The sequence below is a fragment of the Pristis pectinata genome, chromosome 6 (genome assembly GCF_009764475.1).
Source record: "Pristis pectinata isolate sPriPec2 chromosome 6, sPriPec2.1.pri, whole genome shotgun sequence".
Taxonomy (NCBI): domain Eukaryota; kingdom Metazoa; phylum Chordata; class Chondrichthyes; order Rhinopristiformes; family Pristidae; genus Pristis; species Pristis pectinata.
In genome coordinates, this window is record NC_067410.1 from 83600436 (window position 1) to 83619809 (window position 19374).

A 19374-nucleotide genomic window follows, 5' to 3' on the forward strand; every position below is an offset into this window, starting at 1 on the left:
GTAAATCAACTAGAAACCTCCAGAATTGAATATGTGGAACTAATCATTTGAATCAGAATGCTTCTGTTGGATATACTCCTCACCTCCCAGAAATGCATTATGGTGAGAGGTTCATCATTCAAGTGCTTTGAACAAAGTGAAAAGTTCCTGTACTTTGTAAATGAGTTCTAAACTTGCCAGAAACTCTTAACGTTTGTCCTTATCAGTTTAGGTACCTTTTAATAGCAGGACAAAATTAATTACTGCCAAAGAATTTTTCTGGCCATGTGAATAGCTCAGATTATGCCATCTGCAGAAGCCACTCATGTTTACTATTTACCTCTAAGTTCAAATTTATTTGCATCCTGCACTGTGATCTTTTTGGAGGAAGCTGACCAGGTCCTTTGCAGTAGGCCTTCTGTGTAAATATCTTGTGGGCAGGGTGTGACCTTCATGTTCACAGACATGTGAACCCAAACTAAGGTTGGGCAATGCCATATGTAATGTACTGAAGTGTTGACATTTCCCCACAAAATCTGTGAGAATTGATGGAAGGCTGGAGAGTCATTCCTTCACCTTTTCAATTATTGTTGGAGGTTGTATCAACCTTCAACCTTTTCTTCCTGTATATCTCTCTCCTCCTGAACTTTCCTTCCAGACCTACCTTCATATTATTCATTAGCACTTTTACACCATTGGTCATCCTGCCCTATCAGCCCTTTTGATATTTGATCATTCGTGCCCTTCCACAGATCTTGCATTCTGTTCTCTCACCCTGCCCCCTCTGCATCTTAGCTTGATTACTCTCTTAATTTTTCACAGTTCTGATGGAAGCTCATTGACCTGAAGTTTCAACTCTTTCTTTCTCCATGGTTCCTACCTGACCTCATGAGTATTTCTAGCATTTTCTGTTTTATTGCTATTTTTTGTGCTTGATTAAGAGGGAGTTAAACTGCAAAAGCTCACTTGCAATCTAACCGCTAATTTGTGCAGAAGTTTGTGACAGACCAAAGGAGTCCATCATCTGCAAAATTTAGTGGAGCTTGAGAGCCAAGACATTGTGCAGTACTGAACAAGCCTTGCATTGCAGCAAATAGGGTAACTCTGGATTTGGTTAAGGATGAAGAAAGCATGCGGTGTTGGGGAAGGGAGGTGGTTCAGTGCTTCAACATACTTCATGTATGTTAAAGCAGTCCCAATTGGAAAGCAAAGCATTGGGTTTTGTGTGCTGTGTGATACACTTTCAATGAAAAGTCCATTGTAAAGGGAAATCTAGAACTTATTTTGGAAACATGCCTTAGGTAGGACTATTGAAATAATGTATTGAACCAACAATACCTTGGACCTCTGACCTACAGTCACAATCCCTACACCCCAATCACCAATCCGTTGAATCTCCACCTCCCGGACTGTCACTGCCTCTCCAATCTGGTCTGGTAGACTGCCTAACCCTCCTCACCTCTTCCCCCAATCAACCTTTCCCTCAACTAGTAATCTGACGACACAACTGCCCTCACGAGGGCAACAGTTCACACCCTTGATCACCAACCAAATCCCGTCCTAAGAGTCATCTGTCCACCAATTCTTGCCTGGCAATGACCAATTCTTGCCTAGCCATGACCAATTCCTGACTACAGCACTGCCTTCTCCTCCTACTTCCAATCACCCCCCCCCCTCCTCACCCCCCCCCCCATGCTTCTCTTCTTCTTTATCCTAAATCCAGAATACCTCTAAGTGCAAGGCTTGTTCAGAACTGAATGATGCCTTGGCTGTCAAGATCTACTGAATTTTTGTAGACGATGGACCCTTCACACCTTATTGGTTTGTTACATTCTGCCACGCAAATTATCAATGCCGTTCTAGGGTACAAGTCTTTCCTCAAGCTAGCCAGTGAATACCCAGTGCTAGTCACAAAATCTGGTCCAGCCCTCAAAACGTTTACTTTCAGCATACTAATAATCTCAAAATTAGAAAATATTAGCAACATGGCCATGCAAGTTTAATCATTTTACTGGTCATAATTTCAGCTTGTGAACTGTTTTGTCTCCAATATGAGCTATTTTGACCATTATTAAAGTATGATTACCAATTCTGCAATTGTAATGGCTGATAATTAATTTAGTTACATTTTAATTATCAATTTAACTCTGATAAGCAATGATTTTTTCAATTTTATATAAAATAAATTCATTTTGGGAGCCTGATGCCTTATTTCAAGGAGCTGGCAAATTTGAAAATACCAGGGAAATCTCCATGAGAGACCAGGAGGTTTTGAAATGGCCAGTATCAAAAATCCATAATAAATTGCACAATGGGTGAAATTAATGTTTGGTTGTTTGTACTTCCTGAATGTTAAAGCAATCCCAAACTTATCCCACAGCTTCGCCCTCCACCCATTACCCAGTATTTTCTTCTGTTTGAAATATTTACTAATTATTCCTTTAAACAATACAGTTGTCTCTGCCTCAGTTTTATCTTGTGACTAACAACTCTGTAATTAAACATTTTTACCAATGTTTTTTTCTTCCTATGTTTTAAATTTACATTGATCCCTCATCACTAAATCCTCATGCAGGAGATCGTTCCTTAGGGTTCAATATGGCAATGTTTGCTATTGGCCGCAGCAAAAACAAAATTGTCTTTTATTTTAAAATATTATTTCTTGTCCTAGTGAAAATAATGTTGTGACTTTGGAATTCTTAGAGGAAGATACAAGAGGTAGAAATTTGGCTGATCCAGTGTCTGCACCAACATTGCATCTCCTATAGGAATTTATGTCTTCCTTCCTCAGTCTGAGAGATTTTAAATTAATGAGTTAAATTTTGAAAGAAGTCTGTGTCCCAATCACCTTCCCAATTTTCTGAGTTTTAAAGATTTATCATTTTCACATGCCATTATGAACCTAGATGTTGGAACAAGCCAAATAATGGGAATGCAATCATCCCTGCACCTGAAAGGCCAATTGTACACATCATATCAGATGTCAGCCTTCAATAAGGTTGATCAGCAAGCTGTGAACACCCGATGGTATCCTTAGCCACCGTGATAGGGAAATGGGCTTGAAGGTCAGTTTGTAACAATTTCAGGAAATGTCTTAAAAGGGTCCAGAATTTGGATCAATTCATAGGGAGTGGTACAAGTGCCTGGTTGTGAAGTAGAGATGGCTGAATTATATAGGGTGAGTACAGTCTCAGAATGAGGGGAGCATAGCAGGAATAGGGATTTGTGGGATCAGGAAGGATGAGAATCATTCACTGAAATTGGGAAGGAAAGGTAGCAGTGAATAGTGATTGAGGATTGTCTTGGTCATAATCAGTGGGTGGGGGAGAAAACATTAGCCGGTGGCAACCCATGTAATCTGAATGTGGACCAAGAAGAGGGACTCCTGTTACTCATGTCTCCACACCTTGTTGGTTGCATACTGGCCTGATATTCCTGAATGAGCCAGCCCACCATCTCCCACTGCTCCCCCCCCCCCCCCACTGTCACCACCCCATCGACATTCAAAGCAGCCCAAAATTGCATTAGGGCTCAAACAGTTGCCTTATTTAAATTGATGCTTACTTGAGTCATGGACTTGTTGTGTCCATTGTTTTGACTTGGGCTGTACATTCAGGATTACATTTCTAGCTAATAATAAGCTTTGTTTTCATTTTAGCTTTCCAAAACAGATGTCGTACCATTCTGTTCCTGAGCCATAGAACGTGGCCCCCAACCAAGTTAAATTTTATTAGCTTAAAGGCTTTAAATTGTTAGCTCTGTTGTTATTCTTTGTGTGCTTATTGTTTAAAGAATCCTCCTTAGCAATGTTTTGGGTGATGTACTGAAGTACAAGGTTCCTTTTCTGTCTGCATTTCAATAAATCCATTTGTCACTTGAAGCATAAAGCAAGATTTGTGCATTAGTGTTACAGTGCTGCCATCAAGGATAAGGATAATCTTTTGCAGAATGAAGATAGATGCAATATCCAGATATTTAAAATGTTTTCAATTCATTGCCCTCTGCAATTGTCAGAAGTATTCATTTAGAAGCTCGATCTTAAACCATCCATTCTCTCCACTAATATACCTTGCCCTGACTTTGTTCTGTGTATCCATAATTCTTTGACTTTTAAGATATTTGTACTCAAGGCCTCCAAAATTGGGGCAGATCCCATTTGCAACTGGCTCCTGCATTGTAACAGTAGGTTCTAGGTCATTTGACAGTAAGTGTGCTCATACTGCTGGGAGCTCATTACAATACATTTAAAATGACCTTGAATACCAGCGAAATGCTTAATTAACTTCCCAAGAGTAATACATGTGAGATAAAAGACCAGTACCTGTTGTCAGCAGAGAGCCTTCCCTTTCAGCTTCAGTCTAGGAAAGATCTTAGATTGTTGGTGGTGTTTACAGCTTTGGGATATTTTGTTTTGCAGTGTTTAAGGACAGAAATAACTCTGCTTGACAGTCTGAGGTTTGTGAGGTTACCCAGGAAATGTTTCACAAGTAAGAATTATGAGTCCGAACAAGTGTTCCTTCCTTTGCTATTTTTAAGGAGAGGATCAATAATATGAAAGGAACATGGAGGATGAGCAGTGCACACCACAAGGTGTCACCCCCAAAGGATGTTAATGTTCTGTCAGTAACGGGTCCTTTTAATCAAGGAGGCTGTCGGGATTACAAAATTTGCTTGAAGACCTTTAGCCAAGGTCATCTCTCTGAACAGTTCTGCCTGCATAGAGTAAACGTTTACCACGTTATTCTTCCATTGCACCATTAGCCCATTTCAAGCAAGTGCAATGCACACTGTGGGATGCATCTGATACCTGAGTTCATAATGGCATGGATTGAAAATGTATGTGATGTGAACTTTAACCCATCTGCTGTATGACATTTCAGTACTGACATCATTTGTTTCCAAAAATCTGGTGGGTTTCTAATTGAAAATATTAAATGAAGACAGTATCAACATTTATCACTAAAGAAACATGAGCTGCATTATGATAAAGAAATAGATGCCATTTCCTCTAGTATTGGTGAACAAATGTATTCGATTAATATTAGACATTTTCATTAACGAAATTGCAACAAAAGCAGACATGGCCAATTTTACAAATCTGACTCCTTTTCCACTATGTTGCATAGTTCCTTTAAGTAACCTCTTCATTAAAAATATCAGCAAAATACCGGCTCTGAGTTTTGTGATACAGGCCAATGAACATCATAGGGGCCAGCTGAACAGGCATTAATGAGATGAACAGATACCAAAGCTGTCCATTATATGAAAGACCCAGTTAAATTCAGGAGGTGAGAATCAAATTGGAATGAAGTGATTGGTCTTTCCATGGTTATTCTAACTCCATCCCAGTCCATTCCCACCAGGCACAGTGGATTAACATTCAGTCTGCAAAATAGGAAGTAGGAACGTCACAGCTTTTTAAAAAATTGAATATGTGTGACAGCTTAGTTAGATGCACGAGATGAAAGACAAAAGAGCATTCTTTGAAGGGACTATGGAAAAATTGTGACAAGTATGTCACATTGCAATGCAGTATAGTGGGGTAAATATTTTATCATGAATGATGATCTTGCTGCTGTGCAGACTCTGTCCTTGTGCTGTAGCGCTGGCTGGTCAGTTTCAACATTTGAGTATAACTGTGCAACTCTGGGATTGCAGACTTTGTTCAATCAGAAGACAAAGATTTTTAAAATGCAATTTGCCCAGGTCTTTGCCTCCAGGTTCAGCACCTAGACACCTCCATCAAGCAGAAAATATGTAGTTTAATTTAGAAGCAGTGAAGCATGCAAACTTTCCTCAAGAGACCTGAAAGCACTGATCTTGATGCTCACTGTCCCACTCCCGTAGTGAGAATTCACTCACACTTTGACAGGTTCCGAAATTGGTTAGCTTTTCTTGTGTGCAAATGTACAGTGTTTTCTATTCTGAGCAGCATCACATTTTATTTCCCCAAATCAGGACAGCCTTTAAGCCTTTCTTTTAACAATAAAGCTCCAAGCACTGTTCTTGCTCAGTGTCTCCCCACAATGAGAAAAAAGGTAAGCTGTTCAAAGAATTATACTTTTCCCATCCTTGTTTTATTTTTAAACTTCTGTGATTTGATCTTATGTTGTTTATCAGAATTGTAATCTTTAATACTGAAATAACTATTGTAGATATGCTGTTCTTTTCCTAACTTGAAATCTGTTTTGAAGCAAAGTACTTTCCAAAATATTTGCTGCAGTAGAAGGCAAGGTCAAATACAAAGTGAATGATAAATCACCTAGCGTGGATATGATGCGAGTAGATTTTAACTCCCTGGTGGAAGCCGATAGCCTTTCAGCCAAGATGCCTGTGGCAGGGCTCAGCAGATGTTAATATCTCACTGACCAGCTGCCTGCATAAAATGAGCAGAGGGAGGCAGCTGGCTGACATCAGGCAGATCAAAATCTCACATCCCAGAGGTAGCTGACCACGAAGAGTGGTCATAAGGCGCAGTGAAGCCAGTTCACTGGTGGATAGGAGGGATGGTTTCCGGATCATCACTGATCCAGGATTTCCCTGTGCACCCTCGAGGAGCATTTAGCAACTTTTTTTTTCCTTCCCTCGCAGGGCAATCTCGACCTACTTCAGAGTCTGTAAGCTTATATAATCCAGCTGCAGCAACCATTTTTCAATTACCTAACCAACTGAGCTACATTCAATGCTTTCATTATTTAGAAATTGAATCATATACCCTCTGTCCAAATTAAACGCAAACTTAGCATAATGGTGTATATCTGGAGCATCTCTTTCTCTGTAATCTGTGGCCATTGCAATGTAACCTAAAACTCTGATGTTTTCCTTCTGGTCTTCTGATACTGTTTGTGGATGTTTATCAAATAATCGGCTACTGTACTCAAGTCTATTTCTTATTTGTTTACTTCTGTTGGTTGCTTATACATGGGTAAGTATGCTTAGTATTTCCAGACCCCAAATACAGTGCACCACGTTTGTCCTTATTAAGTGACATTCAGCACACTGGTTGTTCATCTAACTTTGTTCGGTCTGCTTCAGTATTACTTTGTCTGAATTACCAGCTGTTGTGCATAGTTCTGTTCATGTCATACTGTAGATTATTTATATGAATGATCCACAAAAGTGATTTCAAGGCAAGACAGTTTGGAACTCTGAACTGATTCAGTTCTCAATCAGACTTAATCTCATGAATAACAATCATCAATTTATGTAATTCAACTCGTTATTTATGCATAGTATTAATTCACCTATAAATCCACATGACCTAACATTGTTGTGCTATTTTATCAAACACAGTTTTTGACCATTACATTCTAGTTGTTTCCTCAATGAAGTCAATTGAGCTAGCTTTAAATTCCCTGGGCTGAATTTTCTCAACTGATTATATGTGACATTCAGTAGATTACCATTCTAATATTTACATGTTGTTGAAGTCAAAATTGGGAGTTTGTAACTTCGAGGGTATGATTGCTTCCACTTCTTAATGAGAAACATGAGTGATATTCCTGGACCTCAATGAACCATTGCCTTTGTGAGCTGAGTCTCATGTATGGCCTCCTTGCATAAGATGGTGCTCACAATTGACGTGGAATACATGGGCAGCACCAACCGAAAGGGGACTATTAATCTGAACTAAAAGGGTATGAAATGTTAGAATTTTAATTACACATTTAGAATGTAATACAAGGAAAATTATGTTGTCAACAAATGTAAAACTGGAATCAAAAAGTTTTATCATTGCCACAGCAGTTGTCCAATATCTTTACTTCTGGTTCTGGCTTTGTTTTTTAGGCTATGTTTTATATTTGTTTCTCCTTTCCTGAGAGTTGAACCTTTGAGGATATGAGGAAACAAAATATAAGTTGCTATTATTTCTTTACTGAGAGCTTGAACACAATGAAGACATAAAACTATCCTAAATGATGGATGAATAATCATTACCATTTTCCTGTCATAGGACTCTGGTGTTAGGTTATTGTATATGCATTGTTTCCAGACAGGATGTACTTCTTACTAAATACATGCATCCACTTTACACAGGGTAGATTATTTTTAAAAATGTAATGCTTTAATCATTTTCACAGCCTATGAAAAATATAAAACTAAGCATGATTTTTAATATGTTAGAATGAAGCAAAAGTGCAAATTTACAATGTAGACTAATGAAAATATGAAAATCAAAGACCTTGTGATAACTTTAGCTTAAAACTTCCAATAGTTCGTATCCTCTGTTGGTTGAGTTAAATAGATACTTAAAAAAAAAACAGTCCATGATGGAATTGTTGCATACAGGCAACTCCCATGTTACGGCCATTCAGGTAATGGAAATTCATCCTTGCAGAATTCACATGTAACTACTCAAAAGTTTGAGATACGGAATAAAATTCACTCTTATAGAATTTGTGTTGGAAAAAAAATCAAATAAATAAACAACTTTTTTTCAACTTGCATTTCTAGATGCATGCACTGATGATATGGCTTTGTGTTATGGAAAGTCATGATACAGACCATTCCCCTCTTCCCCCCCCCCCCCACCTCCAAAATGAAGGGGTTGCCTGTAATTTTAAATGATATCTGTACTCTGCAGGTATCACTTGTTACCTTGTTTTCTCATAGGAACTTATTCATTCAAATACTGTGACATCATAATTTCAGTTTCAGTGATCTTAAGTCAGGAGTGCTGTCACATTTAAAGGATGTGAAGAATATAGAAATGGCAATAAAAGGAAAAATTATGGCCTTGCAATTCATGCTTTAGAAAGGCTTTGTGTTGGGAATCAGCTGTCACTAGGGAATGATTTTTGCAGTGGAAGGCTTTGTGCATGTAAGCAGCATGATTTTTGAACTTTTGTGATGAGCATCATTTCATGATCTGCTCATGAATCACAAATGAATCTGTATTATGTGCCATCATAACCGGAGCACTTAAAACAGCAGTGGTGAACTGCAAATGCTGCTGTAAGTTATGGGATGGCTTGAGATGAAGTTTTATGAGGAAAAGCAAAACGGATTAGATTGTAGACTCCATACTTCTCTGTTGATAACTTGGAGGTTGTAGTAGCAGAGGTGGGCACTAGGTGAGAGGACCAGAGCATTTAAGGCTAAACCCCTGCTCCTTCCCCCAACAAAAGAATTGAAGGCCTCAAGTGAATAATGATCGGAAATCACATCTGTCTTTGCACATGAGCTGATTTTATATCATGGATGCGCCAATAAAGATGCAGGGAGGCACACCCCATTAAGCTGCACATGTGCAAGTCTGCCTCCTGTTGGGACCAGCTTTCTTGTTTGTGGCAAAAACTGTTTCTTTGTAGTGTAAATGTGGGCCACTGTGGCAGCATTGGCATAAAATACAGGTTGCATAACCTTTCTCACTGTAAGTATGCTCAGCATTTCATGCAAATTCAAGGAAGATCCCATGTCTTAAGAAAGCAATCCATTTTACTCTGTCATCTAATCCTGTGACACACAAAAATCATGCCCTACATAATTGAAATTCTAGAGATACAAGCATTAGAAGAACTAGTAAGAGACAGGAAATGGGAATGCAAACATAAAATAGCAGTTTGTTCAGAATGAGAGGAAAGAGATTCTCGGAGATGCACTAGTATAGTTTATATGTTGTTCTCCTGAGCGAGTTTGACCTTGCATTGTGCAAAATATTCCTCTCACCATATTGCTGCAGTTTTCATCCAAATAAATTGCAGGCCTTACTAGTATGTGAAATTACTTCAAATGTTTGTGGAATTTATGATATGACTATACAATTAATAGTCTATAAACCATTGGATTTAGAAAAGGAAGTTCAACTTCAAAAACGTGAAAAGAAAGTTCTCTTAATATATTAAATGTTCATGCTATGATGACAATGAAGTAATTAATGCATTAATTAGGAAATAACTAAATTAGTAATCAGAAAAAAATACAGTTCATCAGCAATCAGAAATTAATGTATAAAATATAAAAAATAGTATTTGGGTAAAAGAAAATACATTTATTTTAGCAGAAATATTGAGCTTAAAATAAGTGGAAAAAATTGCTTTCATAAGGAAATCATCACTCTTGTATGTTGGAATATACTTCATTACTCAGTTAGCCATAGCTAGTGTTAATTATGATAGTGTTACCATGGAGTTGCATTGAGTCTAAAGCTACTTGCTAGTCCTGATTTTTGTTTATCTTCTAATTTGTTGTTACATTTGACTGGGCTTCTTGAATTCTCTCTTTCATTTTTTGTACTAAATCTTCTACTGTTCGAAGCAATGGGATTCACTGCAGACCAGTGAAATACAATTCTCTTGAGCCTGCTCTGTCATTCAACAGAATCATGATTGATCCAGCATCCCCAAATGCATCAGGGTTAGGGTTTTACACCAATTTTCCTGTCATAGATATGGAGTATTAAAGACCAATTTAGCAAGATCACAGCTGTACACTGTCAACTTGCTGGTTTGAGCCATTGCTAAGTTTGTCAGGCCCATTTTTCAAACACCCTGGTGGCCATCTAAAAAAGGTGTTAGTCCTTCATTTACATATGTAATTGGCCTAACATCTGTTTTGCCTTCCTCACTGAACCTGGTAGGTGATCTGCAGAACAAGAGCCAGTCAAGCTCAATTTTTATTAATCTTCAGACAGTTAATATCAGGAGGAACATGAGTTCTCATTTCATAATCTTCATGTTACCCTGACCTGAATCTCAGCAAGCATCTGATATTCCTGGGCTTTGCTATAATCTGCCATGTACTGCAAGGCTATTCGGGTGACGGTGGCATTGAGCTGCTGTGTTTCGGGCTCCTTCCAGTATGGAGGTGAAAATAGTTGAAACACTTGCAAATGGCCACTCCCTGTTTCATCATTCAACAAGGCCGACAACACTTAATTCTGTCTGATCTTAGAGCAGAAGGGCAGAGCAAGTGCCTTGAGATGTCCCCTTGGTGCAGGGTGTAACACACTGCGGATATCTCTGTTATGAAATACACTGCAACTGAAAGGGACTCCAGCCACATGGTGTCCGCTGATGTGTGACTATATTAGCAAACCATCAAAGTCAGTGCCCAGGATCCTGATACGAGTCATGTCATTTCATTCTGCATTTGAATCAGCACGACAGTCTGAAGTGTGGTGACTGGGCAATGAGCTATCAGCTGATGGTAAAAAAAAAATGTCCATTCAGCCTGCTCCAACATTCTATGGCATCATGGCTGCTTCATTGTTCTTCAAGTCCACGTACCTGCCCTTTCCCCGTAACCCTTGATTCCCTTGCTGATTAGAAATTTATCTCTCTCAAATATAATCAAGGACTCTGCCCCAAAGCTCTCTGAGGTAAGGAGTTCCAAAGACTCTCAATCATCATAGTGAAGAAATTCTTCCTCATCTCATCTTAAATGGGCATCTGCTTATTCTGAGACCACACCCACAGGTGCTGGACTCTTCCATGAGAGGAAATATCCTCTCAACATATACATGCTCTCAAAATTCCAATGTATAGAGTCTCGACTGGATCAACCTTTCCATGTAGGCCATGCTCTCCATCCCCAGGATCATCCCAGTGAACCTTCTCTGAATAGCATGCATTGAAATCATATCCTTTCTCAAATAGGAGGATCAAAATTGACCACAGTACTCTAGATGTGGTATCAGTATTGCAGTCAGACTTGCCTACTTTAATACCCCAGTCCCTTCAAATAAGGGCCAACATTCCATTAACCTTCTCTGTTGAATGCTGCACCTTTGTGCTAGCTCTCTGTTTCACACACAGTAACCCTTAAATCCCATTGAGCTGCTGCTTTCTGCAATTTTTCACCATTCAAATAATATTCTATTTCAAAATGAAAGACTTTAGACTTTCCCACATTAATACTCATTTGCCAGTTCTTTGCCTACTCATCTATCAATATCTGGACTGCATTTAGCTTCCTTCCTCCGAGCCATTACTATACATTGTTAACAGTTGTAGTCCTGCACTGATCTCTATAGTATCCCACTGATCACAGGTTGCCAACCTGAAAATCATCTCCTTATCCTGTTTACTACTACTTGTCTGATAGCCAGCCTTCTATCCATGCCAGTCTGTTACCTCCAACACCATTGGCTCATATCTTGTGACTTAACCTTTCATAACGCACCTTGTTGGGTGTCTTCTGGAAGTTTAGTTGCAAACCTCTATTGGTTCCCCTCCATCCACTCTGGTTGAGACTTCCTCAAAATAAGTCTAATAAATTTGTCAAATACCATTTCAGCTTCATTAAGCTTGATTAAACTACAATTTTCCAAATGTGCTTCTATTACTTCCTTAACATTTGATTCTAACATTTTTTCCTCATCAACCTATAATTACCACACATTGCCTCCCATCCTTTTTGAATACAGATTAACACTGGCAGTTTTTCAATCCACCTCCACTTAAGCAGAATCCAGTGATCTTTGCATGATCACAACTGAAGCATCCACTCCTTAATAGCCACCTTGTTTAGGATCCTAGGATGCAACTCATCCAGGCCAGCAGATAGCCCTATTAGTCTGCCTAATACCAATTCTCTAGTGATGGTGATGGTATTGAGTTTTTCCCCAGCATTATTCTTTAGTAATGGGATGTTTGTACTTCTACCATTTCTACTGTTGCAAAATATCTGTTTAACTCCTCTGCCATTTCATTGTTCCCCATATTTTTCCTGCTTCATTCTTTAGGGGGTCCCCTAAATTTGATGCAATTGTTTTTGACCCAAGTTTCTCCCTCTTTATCTGCATACAAAACTTGATCATATTTTGATCACAAACTCTGAGGGGATCTTTTACCCTTGGGTTATTTTTGAAACCTGCCTCACTGTCTGTATCTGATCCAAGATAGCCTGTACCCTGAGTGATTCCATAAAAGTAAAGCATCAACTTCTAATAATGTGAGATGTGTATTAAGCATTTTCTTACAATTTCATGCTATAAAACCACATCTAAAGTGTGCACCAGGAGAACTGGTGATACAGCTCTAGGAAACTAATGCAAATGTGCTCTATAAATTCATTCTTTGTGGCTACCCTTTCCAACTTGATTAATCAAATCTGCATGAAGATTAGAGTGCCCCATTATCATAGCTCTGCACTTTTTAACTGCCTCCATTATTTGTTGATTTGTATCCTTACCTACAACGTGGCTGCTGTTTGGACTATTCCAAAGTGTTTTCTTTCCCTTGCTGTTTTTAACCTGCATCCAATGGGCTGAACATTGTCTGAGTGTAAATCGTCTCTACAACTGTACCTACTTCATCTGTCATTTATTGTGCTACCCCACCACCTTTTCATTTCCATCTTTCCTTCTGAAAAATTAAATATCACTGAAGACTAAGTTCCCAGCTTTGATCCCCCCTGCAACCATGTCTCTGTTATGCCTTTATGCCATTTCTCATTATCTTACTGCTATTTGTACAGTGGCCTTATTGCATCTCTCCCTTGATTTCTCTGCCTTCTTTTTTTCCATGTCTCTTTCTTTCATTTCTCTCTGTATTTCTCTCTCCTTAATGATCCTGCTAATGTTCTCGTATCCCTGTTATCCTAGTTTAAATCCTCCCCAACTGTCCTCAACTGCACATGCAGCATATGATTCCAGTGTGCATACCATGTATGTTTTGGGCAGCATGTATGAAATGAAAAACACTTTGTCACATGAAGGGTGGTTGAGCCGAAATCAGATGCGCACAAACAATGTCTCCATTCCCTGCACCCCTCTGGAGGAGACCATCCAACTTTGTGCAGCTTTGTATCCAGATCCTCGGAACTGAACTCCTGGAATTCACCATCCTTTCTGGTCCAAGAGCCTCTGAGTGTCGAGGACATAAGAAGAAGGAGAAGAAGTAGGTCATTTGGCCCCTTGAGCCTGCCCATCATTAAATAAGGACATGACTGATCTTCCACCTCAATCCATCTCTCCTGCCTTATTCCCATCAAGAGATCTCAGATCTCAGATTTAAATGCAATCAGTGACTGTTTTTCTCTCTCCCCAGTTGCAGACTATCCTGAGTATTTACAACATTCTGTTTGTATTCTGTATTTTCAGCATCTGCAGCTTTTTGCTTTTATGTTGTCATATTTTCTTGTTCTTCGCAATGAAAAATATGATTTTCTTTTATCAATCTGTACTGACCCAGTTGTAATGATATATCTGCTGAGGTATTATTTTGAATGATTCATTTCTTTGGTTGAATCATTATTAACAAAAACCTTGCATTGATCTTATAGATCAACCTATAGTGAAAATATCTGACCTACTTGCAGTTCCAATTGTTTTTTAAAACCAAGCATGTGAAGATGTACAGTGTTTGAGTGCCCCCTACTGCGAAACTGCAATACTGGTTCTAAAGCTCACAAACAGAAGCTGACTAATTCAGGAATACTTCATGTCATGGCTGAGGTGAAAATAGATGGTCTTTAATATGTCACCTTATCTTTATTAATTTGTCTATGGTGATAACTACATAGCTATTATTAATTCATTGTTACTTAGGGCCCCAGATTTGATTTTTTTTCCCAATAGCCTGTCTGAATGTTGAACATTGAGGCAATAAATAAAAATCAGCTTTATGCATACAAATTAAAGCACTTTCTTGTATAGAACTGCATTTTGATGAGTACATTATTTCTACATGTTATACTAATGTTAATTCTGTTGAATGAAATACTAAATCTTACAATCGTATTTAATCACAGCAAGCATAAGATTGATACTTAATCCAATGGTGTGTCATTAGATTGGTATACAAGATTATTTTTCTAACTTGTAATTTTCTTTTGCAGCATTTTAAATCAGTCTGGAGAAAATGGGACTTTGTATTTAAATTATTTAAATTTCTGTTTTCTACTTTGCTAATTAGTTCTGTTCTGCAAATTTAAATTATCTGTTTTGTCATTTGGTTTATGAGGCAGTTTTATTGGTGTATAAAGTGTTTCTTCCTTCCTGAAATTCTTTCACGTTATGATCCAAATATATTTAATTAATTAGTTGTCAGTTTTTTCCTGTCATAGGAAATACTTGGTTCCTTCTCTGGCAGTCACTTGAGATTTTTTTTAAATGGGACATCATGTGCTAGTTGTTACTAATAACATATTTTGTCACAGGTCTGTATGTAGAAAAGTGTTGGATTATTGTTTATTATCATTATGTGGCAGCATTACTACTGTATATGAAAACAAACAGCAGTGGACCACAAATGCACTGTCTGCCAATAGCTAAAATCCTTTGAGATGCAAAAGAACATGTTCAGAATGTTTTGTACTCTTTAAACACATAAAGGCATAAGTGGTGATAGTATTAAAACGGTAATGTGATTACTTAACATTTCATAGCTCTTTGAGGTTAATAACTGTTATCTTTGCTCTACTGCAACAAATCCCTCTCCCTTTAAAAACCATCGCAAAGCCCATCCTTGCAACCAACTTTTTAGTCATACCTATTGCTTTACTTTACTTGGGTTGTTTTCTCTGGAGCGTCAGAGGCTGAGGGAAGACCTGATAGAGGTTTATACGATTATGAGTGACATAGAGTAGACAGCCGGTATCTTTTTCCCAGGGTCGAAATACATACATTTAAGTTGAGAGGGGGTAAGTTCAAAGGAGATGTGTGGGGCAAGATTTTTTTTTAACACATAAAGAGTGGTGGGTGCCTGGAATGCAATGCCAGGAGTGGTAGTGGAGGCAAATACAATAGATGCATTTAAGAGGCTCTTGGATAAGCACACGAATGTGCAGAGAATGGAGGGATATGGACCTTGTGTAGGCAGAAGGGATTAGTTTAGTCGGGCATTTAATTATGAGTTTAATTAGTTCAATACTGTTACGAACCAGCAACAAAAGAAACACTCCGAGTCATCTATAAGTGTTTAAAACTACTTTATTAATAACTACTTACGATAATAAGAAAAATAAAAGTAAAAATGTTAGAATGTTAGAAGTAAAAATGTTAAATCTTAAACATTAACCCCAAAAACTAAACTCGTCATGTGTGTGTGGCATATTCCCAAACTCCAAGTCCAGGAATGGTTCTTAAAGTTCAGTTCAGCAAGCCATAAGGTGAAACGTGAGCAAAGGCTTCTTCAAAACCACTGTTGACTGAAGACAAAACGTAAATGTAGAGAGAAAATAGAGGGTAATTACGAAATCCAAATGTTGCACTTTGGAACCCAAACGACACCTCAGTGTTTACTCAGCAGTGACTACTCCACCGCATCCTTCTCACCCCAAAAGGCTCTCAAATCATGGCCGTCCACACAAATACCTGTTTCCTTCTACAGGCCAACAACAAAGTGAACTCCACTGCTTTGTTCTGAAGTATCTGCCACCCCGAAAAGCATCCGAGACGTGGCCATCCACACAAATACCTGTTTCCCTCTGCAGGTTAATGACAAAGTGGACTCCACCGGATTACTCCAAAAATCCATGTGTGGATTGTAGTGACAGGCACAGTTATTGTTTCTTATCCATCGATAGAGAAACTAGCAGGCTGGTCTCTCTCTCCCCCCGCTCTCTCTCTCTCTCCCCCCTCTCTCTCTCTCTCTGGCCCCTCTCTCTCTCTCTCTCCGCCCCCTCTCTCTCTCTCTCCCCCCTCTCTCTCTCTCTCCCCCCTCTCTCTCTCTCTCTCCCCCCTCTCTCTCTCTCTCCCCCCTCTCTCTCTCTCCCCCCTCTCTCTCTCTCCCCCCTCTCTCTCTCCCCCCTCTCTCTCTCCCCCCTCTCTCTCTCCCCCCTCTCTCTCTCCCCCCTCTCTCTCTCCCCCCTCTCTCTCTCCCCCCTCTCTCTCTCCCCCCTCTCTCTCTCCCCCCTCTCTCTCTCCCCCCTCTCTCTCTCCTCTCACTGACTCCGACTGACTGCTTCAAAAACGTCATTACGTCCTTTATCTTCTGTTGTCATAACCACGCCAACACACACACACACACACACACACACACACACACACACACACACACACACACACACACACACACACTATGCCCTATCTTAAAGGGATATTCACCAATAGTAACCCAGTTCGTAACAATACAACATCATGGGCCGAAGGGCCTGTTCCTGTACTGTACTGTTCTATGTTCTGATTCATTGTCAGTTTTTGAGTGCCTTCTGTGAAGCGCAATTGAGTCTTTTATGTACATTAAAAACAGCATAGTTGGAAATTGCTATTCACAATAAAGTGACAAACCTGCTTCATTATTCGAAGAATATCCATTGCTTGTGAAGTTCCTGAAGACTTGTTTTAATATAATTTGACATTATGAAATCAAAATTAGTGCATTTTGAAACAAATGAAAGAATGTTTGTAATCTTAAGGAAAAGAAGGCATTTGTTATCAGTCAGAGGACTTACCCATGGACACACAAAAGTTTGACAGCTATTGTACAAATAGGAGTTATCTGATGACCCTTCCTTGGTATTAAATTGTTATTACACTGGAGTCCCAGCATGCAAACTTCAATACTTTTGTTAAATACACAAATGAGAAGGGAAAGCAAGCCAAGATTCATGTGCTGAATCATGTTTAACTGGCATTCAGGTCCTGATTTTCAACAATTGTCTTGATTTGATATGCAGGCCCAAACAAATGTGTAATTCTAACATCAAGAAAACTCCTCAATGCAAATATCAATTGGTTATGTGACAGCTACATAGTAGAAAGTAATCAACCTCCCAACCCCTACCCCCAGAATTTGTACCCAGTGCCACTTATTTCATGGAAGAACACAAGACTTACAAGATAGCAATACTTCTAGAAAAACACTTATAACCATCAACAGAATACATGCTGAGGTCCCACCACAGAAAATAAGTATTCATTTTGTTTAGTTTGCACAAAAGAGCATCAATAAAACTGATGAATGCATACAAAAATAAGCCCTGAGATATCCCAATTTTCACATTAAAGATATGTACAAAAAGTCTAGTGGCTTTTCCTACCAAGTCATTATAGTAGACATATGACATTGGAATACCCAACAATGTGTAAAATGGGCCAGGTATGTCCTAGCTGCAAAGAAAAAGAGACAAGTCAAACGTGCTGAAATACCACTCAATCCTCCTTAACATGGGAAGTTCACAAGAAGAGTGAGACGATCCATTTAGTATCACCAAGGAGAAACAATCAGACTTGGCTCCCACAGATCAGTGTAAGAGGAAATCTTGGGATTCAAACCATAGCTTTTGATAACTTTGCATTAAGATCCCCTGACATAGTATTGTCCTACTACTCATGGAACATATCAGAATTTACCTCTCTTTCTTGATAGATTATAATGGAACAATACAGAAAATTTGCCTGGGTGGCCTGGTTTACAGAGATTTTTATTACTGTCAGCATTACTGTTTCTTTTTTGGTCCTTGGATCTGCAATGAAGCATACATGTACGTAAACTTTCCTTGATATTTTTGAAGTTTAAATGCCCAGGAGTTTATCATACTTTTAAATTCTCAATTCAATACCTTTTATCTTTATGTTTTAAGGAATTGGTTTACTTCATAAGATAGTTTTAGAGACTTTTTTGACTGTAATTTGTAACATGATTTAATTTCAAAATGTTGCACAGTGGCAGTAGAGCTGTTGCCTCACAGCTCTAATGATCCAAGTTTGATCCTGACTGCTGGTGCTGTTTGTGTGGGGTTTGCACATTCTCTTTGTGACTGTGTGGCTTGTTCCCCAGATGCTCCAGCTTCTTCCCACAACCCAAAAGGCTTGCTGATTGGGAGGTTTATTGGATACAATAAATTACCCTTAGTGTAGGTGAATGGCAGAAGAATTAGATGCCATGAGTTGATAGCTGTGTGTGAGAGAATGGGTTAAAAGGCAATAAGTGGGGAAATGGAATTGATGCAATTGCTCTGAGAGCCAGCATAGACTTGATATGCTGAATAGCCATCTCCTTTGCCGTTATGAAATATGAAAAATATAGAGTGGTGGCACCAGGAAAATAGATAGCAGAGTAAAAAACTACATTTTTTTAATTTCTTGATTTAATTAACAAATTTAGATGTTTACAGGTTATCCTTCCAAAATTAATGGTAATAATTACACACAAAACCCTACCAGGATGTAGAAGCACAGAAATTATTCAGTGTCAAAATTTAATTAGGGTCTACTTACATGTATAATTACACAATTTGCTGCTAGAGTAACAGTAATGCCATTTAACCACTGTTTCAAGTTGATCTGTATTGACCATGTATTAGATAGTAAGAGTTCATTAAACGAAAGAAACTGTGAATTGCTTGTTAGTTCCAGTACAAATGATGCCTCGGGTCAGAACTTGATCTCAATCATTTCTTAATCCTTAATGGTAATCACTGTTTATCAGCTTTCAGGGCTTACAATTATTAATTTATATCCAAACTGACCTAACTTAAGCAAAGCCAGGATTTTCCTAAATAATGCAG

General features: G+C 38.7%; 1 protein-coding gene across 1 annotated transcript in view; it reads left to right on the forward strand.

Moving 5' to 3' along the window:
- The window catches only part of si:ch211-51h4.2 (uncharacterized), a 230317-nt gene that overhangs the window by 197067 nt on the left and 13876 nt on the right, over window positions 1-19374 (forward strand). The window contains exon 13 of the mRNA XM_052018620.1: window positions 18234-18348. Coding sequence (XP_051874580.1) covers window positions 18234-18348 — 115 coding nt within the window. The remainder of the gene's footprint in view (window positions 1-18233; window positions 18349-19374) is intronic.